The sequence below is a fragment of the Carlito syrichta genome, unplaced genomic scaffold (genome assembly GCF_000164805.1).
Source record: "Carlito syrichta isolate Samal-C Ts95f unplaced genomic scaffold, Tarsius_syrichta-2.0.1 Scaffold308124, whole genome shotgun sequence".
Lineage (NCBI taxonomy): Eukaryota > Metazoa > Chordata > Mammalia > Primates > Tarsiidae > Carlito > Carlito syrichta.
Genome location: NW_007252220.1, coordinates 84,926 through 97,366, shown reverse-complemented (window position 1 = coordinate 97,366; position 12,441 = coordinate 84,926). Strand labels below are relative to the sequence as shown.

The 12,441-nt window shown below is 36.9% G+C and overlaps 1 protein-coding gene across 2 annotated transcripts in view; it reads right to left on the bottom strand.

Annotated features, from left to right (window-relative positions):
- Positions 1–12,441, bottom strand: part of ZDHHC15 (zinc finger DHHC-type containing 15) — a 135,538-nt gene that overhangs the window by 101,151 nt on the left and 21,946 nt on the right. Inside the window, exon 2 of one of the 2 annotated variants that reach the window (XM_008064992.2) lies at positions 7,326–7,352. The exons of the other annotated variant lie outside the window; for it this stretch is intronic. Coding sequence (XP_008063183.1) covers positions 7,326–7,352 — 27 coding nt within the window. The remainder of the gene's footprint in view (positions 1–7,325; positions 7,353–12,441) is intronic. 2 annotated transcript variants of the gene reach the window in all.

The window sequence follows — 12,441 nt, the reverse complement described above, 5'->3', positions numbered from 1 at the left end:
TTCTTCACTTTTTCCCGATCCTGTGACTGGTTTTTCACCTGATAGCTGGTATGTATATCTGTTATCCCTCTCGCACTTCTCTCTTTCGCTTATTTTGACTTATGATTTTATCATTGTAACTGTTGGTTTAGATCACGTTTGTTGTATACCTTCTGACTTACACTGTTTCTCGATTTTATTGCCCTGTCTCTGTGTTGCTATCAGTACTCTTTAGTACTGTGTAGCTATCAGTACTCTTTCTTATGTGTCTTTCTTCACCTCTTCCCAGCCCTGTATCTCATTCTCACCTGATAGTTGGTATGTAAATCTGTTTTCCCTCTCGCGCTTCTCTCTTTCTAACTCCCTATTGACCCCCCCTTCCTCCATTATTTTCCTCTTCTATATGCCCCCTTTTTAAATCTAGGGACCAAGACTGCATACTGCTGAATAGACAGACTGTAAAGCAGAGGGAAAAGTGAATGAAGCCAGAAGACCCTCATAAGGAAGAACAGGTCATTGTAGAAGAGAAATAAAAGCAACCCCACCTTCCCTCAAAAACAAAATTGAAGAGGGGGAGGGAAAGGGGGAGAGGGAGAAAAATCTACAGAAATGAAGAAAAACCAAAAGAAGAGTATTGGTCTCTCCCAGATGCCTGGGAGAGCAGACACTGAGAAAACTGACTTTGGAATACAAACAATGAAAAGTCCCCAGAATGAAGGGTCTCAAAATGCAAATGTAGATATCAAAACAATAATGGAGAGATTAAAAAAATTGAGGAGACACAAAAAGAAACTAGGAAGGAGCTGATATCTGAGATAACAGTAATAAAGAATACTGTGAATGAAATAAATAACAAATTGATAAGCATGGAAAGCAGAATTACCCAAGCAGAAGAAAGAAGCTCAGAGCTTGAGGACCAAAATATAGACATAAACCAAACTCTTAAAAACACAGAAAATAAGCTAAAAAAGACAGAACAAAACCTTCAAGAGATGAGTGACTACCTCAAGAGGCCTAACCTAAGAATAATCGGACTCCCTGAGGCAGAAAGAGAAACAGAGACCACATTGGAACAAACTTTCCACGAGATCATTCAAGAAAATTTCCCTTATCTAATCAGTGATACAAAAATTCAAACACAAGAGATTCAGAGAACCCCCGCAAGACAACAAATGAGAAGATCAACTCCTAGACACATAATAATTCGCCTAAATCAAGTAGGCACAAAATGAATTTTTAATAAATATTATTTTTGTAACATAATATTAATATTTAAGAGTCTTTTAGAAGTCAGCTAGTCTCTAACAGGGACTTTTGTTTGGTTTCCAAATCTTCATTATAAAGAAATTTTGCAATAAAAATTTAAAATAGTATATTATTGAGAACATTGAGATAACTGATCAAAACCAAATCGAAGATTTCTTGCATAAAAGATCGTACATGTATTAAACTTTTTCCTTCCAATGCTTCCTCAACTTTCTGATGCATAATATATCACCAATGAATTAAGGTTAGTATAATTGAGAACCTGAAACGAAGCAGATATTTCATGCTCTGTATTTTCAAATGGAAACCCGATAAAGTTCTTGTATCAGTTTGCTAGGGCTAACATAATAAAGTGTCACAGACTGGGTGTCTTAAATAACAGAAATATATTTTCTCACAATTCTGGAGACTAGGAGTCTAAGATCAAGGTGTCAGCAGGGTTGACTCTTTCTGAGGACTCTCTCCTTGGCATGTAGATAGCCATCTTCTCCCTGTGTCTTCACATGGTCTTCCTTCTGTACCTATCTTTGTCAAAATTTCCTTTTCTTATAAGGACACCAGTCTGATTGGAATATGGTCCACCCTAGTTGACCTCATTGAACCTTAACTGCCTCTTTAATGGCCCTATCTCCAAATACAGTCACATTCTGAGAACCTGAAGGTTAGAACTTCAACATATACATTTTGAGGGGATACAAGTCAGCTCATAACAGTTTTATTATTTAGAAATTACATCTATTGAAAAGGTAAATAATTACAACCATTTTAATGTTGAAGGAGAAATCAGAAAATTTAGTATGCAAACCATTCAAAATGTAAATTAATTATCAGAGAATGAGTTGAAGTTAAAAAAAATGATTAATTACCCTTTTTGAAGAAGAGCAACTGTGGGCAATGCATTACCCTTGATTATAAGTGAGTATTCTGATGAATCATGCCTAATGTCCATCTCATCCCTAAGATCATTTCTTAGCCTCATCCCATCCTTCGACCATACTAAATTCCTAACCTCCAGGTCATCCCAGATCCTCACTTCAAGGATAGATGAGGAAAGTTTTTTCTAGTCATGATCTTCAAATTATGTGTAGTATATGCTGAATGAGATCATCTATACAAAACACTTATGAATACAAACTAAGACATTACTATCATGTTTTTAAAAGTATGATCTATGGAAAAAGATACAAACTCGTGTCTTAAAAAAAGAATATATGAGTCCTGTAAACCCAAGGCTGACATAATACATAATATTCAGGACTGTGGTTCAGATAACTTGGACTTCAGTTCTTTCTGTGCACTATAATCAGCATGACTATAGTGATGCTGTATTTTCCCTCTTTGGATGTCAATTGTTCCACCTATAAAATACAAATGCACAGATTTTTGACAATCTATCCACAAGAGGAGTCATAAGGAGTCATATTCCTGAAATATGTTATGCTTTATAGAAGAATGACCTTTCAGATCCTCCCCCGTGTTAATGTTAATCTACAATATATTTTTTTATTTATCATGTGCCAGGCCCTAAACTAAAAGACTTATATACATCTTATCATTAGTGTGCAAAATAAACATGAAGGGTATTATTTCCATTTTGTAGAGGAAGAAAATTAAACTTAGAGAGGCAAAGTTTCCCCGTGTCAAATATGTGGTAAGTGGCAAAGTCAAGACTTGATCCCAAGTAGGTCTGACACTAAAATCATCTTTTAACAGTGAATTAGAGGTTGAAATTTATCAGGAATTAGTTTCCTAGGGCAGGGCTGTGGTGACAATGACCACAAACTGAGTGGCTTAAAACAGCAGAAATTTATCCTCATAGTTCTGGAGACTAGAAGTCTGAAATCAAGTTGTAGGAAGAGCCATGCTCTCACTGAAGGCTCCGGGAGAGGATTCTTCTGTTCCTCTTCCTAGCTTCTGGTGGTTGCTGACAATCTGTAGTGTTCCTTGGTTTGTGGCAGCATAACTTCAATCTCTGCCTTCGTCTTCACATGGCTGTCCTCTCTTTGTATGTATCTCTATATCCAAATTTCTCTCTTTTTATAGGGATACTGGTTACTGAATATGATCTCATCTTAATTTGCTTACATCTGAAAAGACTCTATTTCCAAGTAAGATCACATTCATAAGTCCCTCATTTCCAAATAAGGATGTGAATTTTGGGGGGACACTCTGCAACCCAGTACAGGAATCATTACATAGACAAGAAAAGGAAATCTTTTTCAGTATGCTTGTCTATAGTTTTGTTAACATTTGTAAACTGAATAAAGTTTGTGCAATTTGAGACTTTCATTTCTTTGCCTTATATTTTCTTTGTCAAAGCCAAATAATGTTCCTACTTGCAGTTATATACTGTATTGTATGCTACTTTAATAGTGTAGTATAATTTGAAACAAGTCATAGATTCACAAGATTAGAAGGAATCTCAGGTAGTCATTAGACTATTGGACTGTTTCTAGGCAAGGATCATTGATTTATGCCAGACAGTTTGTCATCTGATACTTTCTAAAAGGTATTCTGATACTTTCACAGCATCCCTTTATAACCTGTCTTAGTGTTCTGAAGTTCTTTACAAGTCTAACCTTTGACTTTCTGGTTACAATTACATTCTATTTTAGTTTATGGATTTCACTGCTTTTGAGAAACCTGACATATAAAAAAGTAACAACTAATATTGTTAATATTTAACATTTACAAAGCAGTTTACTGCTGGATACTTTCACTAGCTTACAATACATCTGTATGATGTTATTAAAATGGCTTCATTTTATAGAAATTTAGGGTCAGAGAAGTTGAGTTGCTTCTCAAAGGTCATAGAGCTAGTATATGATAGAGCTGAACTTCAATCCAGATCTTCTGTCTCTTAAATCCTCTTATTATGCCCCACTGCATAATGAAAAAGCAAAATCTAATCTTATACTTTATTGTTTTGACAAAGTGAAGAACTATCAGGGGAAAAGTGCTTCAAAATAATAGAATCTTAGAGTCAGAAAAGACCATAAAAATCACACTTTGGGAAAACATTCTCCTAGAGAACTCAAATCCTGGCAACTAGGTAGATGCAACCAGGTAGATGCAACCAGGAGGACTTTCAATTGAGTTGGATTTAACAAAATACGCTCCACACTGGTATAGTTAAGTTATCTGATAACATATGAAAAAAATGAAGATACGGTACTCTGGACACTGGAGAAAAGCAATTGAGCATCAGATTTCTGAATTAAGGGCTCAGTTAAACAAACTTAAGAATTGTAGCTTGAGAAGTAAAATACAAGCTGGGTGTTGTGGTGCTCACCTGTAATTTTAGCTACTGGGGAGGATGAGGCTAGAGGTTGAAGCTGAAATATTGCTTGAGCCCAGGAGTTTGAGGCCAGCCTGGGCAACATAGCAAGATCCCCATCTCTACAATTAAATTAAATTATTAAATTAAAATAAAAAAAAAGAAAAGTAGAACACAAGTGTAGGTTTGGGTAAGAGCATCGTCTTTGAAGTCAGACATTTCTGGGTTTGAATCCTACCACCTTACTAGTTAGAGGATGACCTGGGATAAGTTATTTAACCTCTCTAAATTTCAGTTTCCTTTTTATAAAGTGGACATAAGAATATTTACATCATTGTGTTGATATAAACATAACTATATATTTATATACACATAAATATATGTGTGTGTATATATATATATATATATAACTTAACATGGTATCCAGCACAACAAATTGTGATTTCCAATAATAATATGAAGAATATTACTGCTATTTCTATAATGGTAGAATGTCATCTAAATCCCTAGCCAACTTGTCTTGAAAGTTTATTGTGGAAAATATTTATTTATAATTATTTAATATTTTAATATACAAAATGATCTCTGACTTAAAAGCCATGTATAAGAGGCAACTCAAGATTTGCTCTAATGCTATAATAATAAAGGTTATCATTTACTGAGTCTTCAGTATGTTCTTTGTTCACCACTGTTCTGTGTTTCATACATTGACTCATTATATTTTCACAACTTTATGAAATAGGTATTATTATTATTTCTATTCTACACATGAATAAAATGAGCACAAGAAGTAAAATAATTTACTAGGAAGTAGCAGAGGCAGAATTTGAATTCAGACAGCCTAGTTCCAGAACCCGCTGGAGTTCTGGAAATACTATGGTTTACTGTTTACCCACTACTTTGTTGCCTCTATTGCCAGCACCTCTGCTAAATGAGTAATAGAAAACTGGAGCTTTGCTTTCTTTCTTTCTTTTTTTTAAGAGACATGATCTCACTCTGTCACACAGGCTGGAGTGCAGAGATGAATCATAGCTCACTGTGATGTCAAATTCCTGGGTTTGAGCAATCCTTCCACCTCAATCTCCCAAGCAGCTAGGATCACAGGCACATGCTACCATGCCTGGTTAATTTTAAACAAATTTTGTAGAGACAGTGTCTTGTTATGTTGCCCAAGTTTGTCTCAAAATCCTAGCTTCAATGTGATCCCCTTGTCTCAGTCACTAAAATGCTGGGATTACAGGTGTAAGCCATCACACCCACAAAACTTGAGATTTAACATAGCATAATATGAATTCTAGGTAGGTTAATAAATTATAACGATTCCCATTAGGTGAGAATTAAAAGTAGTTATATAAAGTAGCTACATAAATACTTATGGCTACTACTGATAAAATAATATAAAGCTAAAAGTTTGTTAAGACTCATGCTTAGCTTAGAGTTTTTTTGTTTTGTTTTGTTTTTTGTTTTGAGTGGGTCTCACTCTATTGCCCAGGCTGGAGTACAGTGGCACACTCCCAGCCACTGCAGCCTCGACCTGCTGGGCTCAGGTGATCCTTCTGTCTCAGCTTTCCAAGTAACTGTAACTACAGGCACGTGCTACCATGCTTGGCAAATTTTTAAAAATTTATTGTAGAGACAAGATCTCTCCAAGTTGCCCAGGCTGGTGTCAAACTCCTGAGCTCAGGCAATCCTCTTACCTTGGCCTCCCAAAGTGCTGGGATTATAGGCTTAAGCCACCATGCCCAGTCAGCTTGCAGTTTTTAAAAATAGAAAGTGCTTCTATCACTTTAGAAAGGTAGTATAAATTGCAGGTCAAGCCAAGATAGTGGTGAGGAGTGGAAAGGAACACAGTAAATATACTGGAATTCTGATGGTGACGGAGTTAAAGTTCCCTGTAGGTACTCAGTGATCTATCACAGAAACAAAGAACAGAGTGCCATACGTTCTCACTCATAAATGGACCTTGAACAATTATCATAATACTATAAGGGATTGGCAATAGTGGGAAACTGCCAGGGGAAGGGGGGGTGGGATTGGCAGTTGAGGGAAACTGCCAGGGGATGGAGAGGCACATCTCATCAACAAGGGTACCAGCATAATAAACATTTGTATACCTAACCCTGAATTGTACCTCACATCTTTAAAAAAAAAAAGTTCTCAGCCGGGCTCGGTGGCTCAGCCTGTAATCCTGCGCCTTTGGGAGGCTGAAGTGAGTGGATTGCCTGAGCCCGCGGGTTCGAGACCCGCCTGGGTAGGCGAGACCTCATCTCTACAATAAATCAAAAAATTAGCCGGGCGTGGTAGCGCGCACCCGTAATTCCGGCTACTTGTAAGGCTGAGGCGGAAGGATCGCCAGAGCCCAGCAGGATGAGGCTGTGGTGGCCGGGAGCAGCCACTGCACTCTAGTCTGGGCGTCAGAGTGAGACTCCAACTCAAAAAAAAAAGTTCTCTGTAGGGCTCTTGCCTTGAAGGGGGGATGGGTTAGGCAGAAAGGCAATGCACCTAGGACAGCAGTGGTAAACTGAGAGCTTAGAATTACTATGGCAGACAGAATGGTTACCTATGTCCTTCTCTACCATAAATCCTGGTGATTTTCAATTCCAGTCCTAAAGCCAAAGGAGCCACTGAAAATATGTTCTGTTCTATTTCTGGGTAAGCTTCCTGAACACTGTCATTTTAAAATTTCCTCTCACCTAAGTGTATTACTGGGAAAGTTGCTCAATTTATAGGCTTTTATGTAATTTACTTTTCGATAGAAAGAAGCATACAGTCCACACCAATACAATTTACAACATACTCTTACCTTTTTCTGCTGGACTCAAAACAGTCACTGTGGAGAGTGGAGACATAGAAAGGGAGGAAAGGAGGGAGGGAGAGAGAGATCAAAATTAGCTATATTTTAAAAACATCTTTTCTAACTCATTTTCCCACAGTATCACTTTTGAGCAATTTATATAATGATACTTTAGGAAACCATCAGTCAAAGATGAGGGAAGGCAAGGATGACTAAATTCCATCTTTTGCTATCTTCCTTCATTTTAAATCTTCAATTATTAAGAATTTTCATTCATTCAACAAATACAGGGTATAACCCGATTTAAAAAAACAAAACAAAACACCAAATGAAAACACTCAAGCTATAAAGCATGGCAGTCAGAACTTAAAAGTTGATAAATTAGAAAATGATTATTTAGTTTCCTAAAGTATTCACTGTTGGGTGTCTTTAAATACCAAGCTTCTCTTATATATTTGGAGATATATACCAAGCTTCTCTTATATATTTGGAGCTCTGAAATTAGACTGAGTCAGAAGCCCAGGTGCAACATTTCATGACCCTGGGCAAGTTCCTTAACCTCCTTAACATTATTTACTACACAAGGTTACTTGAAAACTAAATGAGTTAATGCATATAAATATTGCCTAGCATAGTATCCAGCACAAATCAAGTACTTAATTAATATGAGTAATTATTATCTTTTAACTAAGATTTCATGGAATATCAGAACTGGAAGGAACTTGAGCAATTATTGGGTTTATCTATCTCATTTTATGGATGGAAAAATTGCCTGGAGTAATATCAAATGGTTTGCCTAAGGTCATAGAGGAAATTAGTGGTAGAGTTAAAACTAGATTCCAGCCTCCAGGGGTTTGTCCACATACTGTGTCTACCTTCCCCAGTCATTTCCTGCTAGCTTACTGTGATATATACATAACTTTTGTTCAGAATGTCATTTGTACAAAGTGAAGTCTACCCGATTTTACTCACCGCCACTATCTCTGTGCACTTGTACTAGGTGCTAAGATAAACAATTAAAAGGTAAGGCTCTCATTCTTGAGAAGTTGTTTAATTAAGATGGTTTTCATACAAAACAATCAAAATTTAAGGATCAGAAAAATGGGAGAAAAATCCAGAGAATGAGACTATGTTCTAGGTGCTATTCTCTCAGGCCCTTCATCAGTCATATTTTATCTTCCTCCTCATATGCATGTCTGTTGAGTATTTTAGAAGCCTCCTTTTAGTGATCATTTGAATGGACTTTGTTAAAATGGTGACATTTTGTCTGCTAAAAATATGATCAATTTTTTTTTCCCTAATAAACGTGCCTGGAGACTAATACCAGCTCCTTCTTGTTGTAGTTTCTTGTTAAAGAATACTGGTTAAGAATGTTTGAAAGAGGCACATTCTCTACTTTGACAACGCAAATGGAAGTGTAAACAAGACACCTTGATGGGTCAACCTGGGACATCATGATTTGCACATGCATGTTGCATGACTGCATCAGTTCCGCTAGACGCTGATCTGAGTTAAGGATATCTCTTTAAAATGGAATGAGAGACAGCAGAGTTGCTTGGAGACCAGTATTAATGAAGAGTAGCTGATACACTGTTTGGTATATCTCCTTCTATCTCTGGCTGAACACTTACTGCTAAATAAGAAGTAGAGGTCCTAACTCATTTGATGGCCACTTGCTACAGCACTGTGCGTGAAAGATCACTAGTACTTGTAGATGTTGGGATGAGACAATGTGTATACAGAAGGAGTGGGAACCAGTGACTTCTCCAGGTGGGGGACAACTATCTTTATCTTTAACTAATTGCAGGACTTTTATGTGCAGGTGGAATTGGTTTATATGATCTAAGAGCAGAGGGCACAAATAAAACCAATGGGTAAATAAAAATTGCAGATTAATAATTCTAGCTCAATATAAGAAAAATGATGATGATGATAATGACAAAGACAATGACCAGCAGTATTGGAAAGGAGTGTTTCCCATTACAAACACTTAGAATGTAGAGGACAGCCAGGCATGGTGGCTCAAGCCTGTAATACCAGCACTTTGGGAGGCTGAGGTGAGGGCCTTGCCTGAGCCTATTGGTTCGAGACTAGCCTGGGCAACTTGACAAGACATCATCTCTACAATAAACCAAAAAATTAGCTGGGCGTGGTAGCATGCACCTGTAGTTCCAGCTACTCGGAAGGATGAGGTGGAAGGATCGCCTGAGCCCCGCAGGTTGATGCTGGGGTGGCCGTGAGTGTGCCACTGAACTCCAGCCTGGGCGACGGAGTGAGACTCCAACACATACACACACACACACACACACACACACAAACACACACACGCATGCACGCACGCACACACACATACCACACACACAATAATGTAGAGGACATTAAGATTAGTTTGGCAGTGAATTTGACTTTTAAAGTCTTTTTTACCCTTGAAATTCTGTAAGAAGTTAATAAGTCTAAGGGAAAAATATATTCTTACAAACTTCTCTGTTGGAAGCTAACTTCTGAAAAAAAAAAAGAGCCTTTATTCTAAAAAATGTGGCACTTATTTCGGCAGTTTTGCCTGTCCTTTATTTTTCCAAATCTTGCATTTTGCACTATTAAGGGAAGAATGTAAAATACTTCAGTCATATTTAAAATGAAGACGATACAAGAGTCACACTAAGCTTTTAGAAAATGAACCCTTTAGCTCAAATCTTTTGAGTAAGTGTACATTTAGCCATTCAATGGGTAACTTGCCATGCTGACTATAATGTGGTGATACATATAATTGCACACTTAATCTGTTTCTTCATATTTCAATGCACTACTGAGGAATTAAATGACTGGAGTTATTGTCAAATGTTATGCACCATCTCTCCTTATTTTCATGTATTTACTGATTCTTTGCAACTAGGTATGAAAAAAAGTTATGGAAGGGTAGAATGTATGACAGAATATATATGTCACCACAGACAACTGGTATTAAAACCAAAGCATAACTCAATACTTCCTTTAAACAGATGTACAATGTAGGGTTCACAGATGGTATGGGTAGAATAAGCCATTAGGTGAATTATTAGGGCTAGATGTCAATGCTTGCAGAAAGGACATGGAAAAAGTCTACAACAGTGCTGTCCAATAGAAACATAATGCGAGTCAGGTAGTTTAAATTTTCTAGTAGGAACATTTTAAAAAGTTAAAAACTACCGAGTGAACTTAATTTTAGTTATATATTTTACTTAATCCAATATATCAAAATATTTTTATTTCAATGTTATGCATGTAAAAATTGAGATAATTTATATTCTCTTTTGCACAAAGTTTTTGACCTGGTATGTATTTTATGCTTCCAGAACGTCTCAATTCAGTTGCTACATTTCAAGCATTTCACAGTCACATGTGGCTAGTGGCTACTGAATTAGTGACACTAATTAGTGCCACTAGTGGCTACTGAATTAATTAAAAAGACTTGTGAAAGGAGAGTGAGAAGTTCAGAAATATTTGGAGTCCAATGAAATGAGTGCTCACTTAGAACATGGAGTTCTCTTTTATTTTTTTTTATTTTTATTTTTTTTGAGTTGGAGTCTCACTCTGTCACCCAGACTGGAGTGCAGTGGCTGCTCCCGGCCACCGCAGCCTCGACCTGCTGGGCTCCGGCGATCCTTCTGCCTCAGCCTTCCCAGTAGCTGGAATTACAGGCATGCACTACCACGCCCGGCTGATTTTTTGATTTATTGTAGAGATGAGGTCTCGCTGCCCAAGCGGGTCTCGAACCCGCGGGCTCAGGCAATTCACTCACCTCAGCCTCCCAAAGGCGCGGGATTACAGGCTGAGCCACCGAGCCCGGCTTGAAGTTCTCTTTTAATTAATGACATGTTTAGGGAGGGAGTTTTTATGATAATGTACAGCATATACTTTGGTATGTATTCATATTCTAGCTCTCACACTCGTTATGTGACCTTGGGCAAGTTATTTAATTGCTCTGTGTCTCAGTTTTCTCATTTGTAAATTGAGGATAAAATTATTTATGTTATCAGGTTGCTATAAGGATTAAGTGATACAATATGTGTAAAGTACTTGGGTGCTTTGCACATAATAAGTACTGAATTATTATTAGCTATTTATTATCATTTTTTTCTGAGAAAGACACATTGTTCCATGAGGTTAGGTTTTACAATAAGTTTAGGACAAAACAAGTCACATCTGATGGCTTTAAAATTATTTAATGTCAAAATGTATGACTTTTTTTAAAACAAAAATTTTATTAAAATAAAAAACTTTGTATAAAAGCATTACAGATCAAAAACTGTATTTACACTTATTGATTGAAGATCCAATTATAAATCAAACACCGATGGAACACAGCAACGGGCTACACAGACAAATGCTTCGATTCTATCTCACCAACAGTCTGATTAATGCAAAAGAGGAAGGGGAGGACCAACACAGGAAATATACCCAGAAACTAAACTGGCAGAGATGCCAAGTTAGTAAATGTTGAAAGTTATCCATCTCCAAAAAGGCATTTCTCACTGTTACAAAAGTGCTTAAAACCTACACACGAGCCCTGTGTCTAGCTTATAATTTTTTCAAGAAACTACAATGAACCATAGACTAGTTATTAATATCTAGCTTCCCTGCAAATGATCCAAGAATTTATCTAAAATGCCTCACATATGATCTGAAATAAACCTGGCAAGCTACAATCATACTCAAGTCTTATATCCAGCATTCAAATCAGTCTACTCCTGAACTTTCACCATCCTAATTTCCCAGGATGCCTTTTCTAGGATGATTTTATATAGTACTGCTCACAGACCTTTGGATGATGACTGTGTAAGTCAGACATCTACTTAACTACAAGGGCAGAAGACACTGGCAGCAACTAAGTCTCCATGGAGATAACTTGTATAATAAGCATAATCCGTAGAATAGTGTCATAAAATGCATCTGAAGTAAGATATTCCACTTTGCAACAATTAACTAATTTTTTCACATGGTTTTAAGACTTGTGTGCACCTTGATTCTGTTTAAAATGTCAACCAGTATGAACACTAAATCATACCCATGTTTTTTGTGTAAACAAGTTAGTTAGAGGGCTGTTCTTTGAAATTCAATAGATCTAGTTAGTTAATACTACTACCGT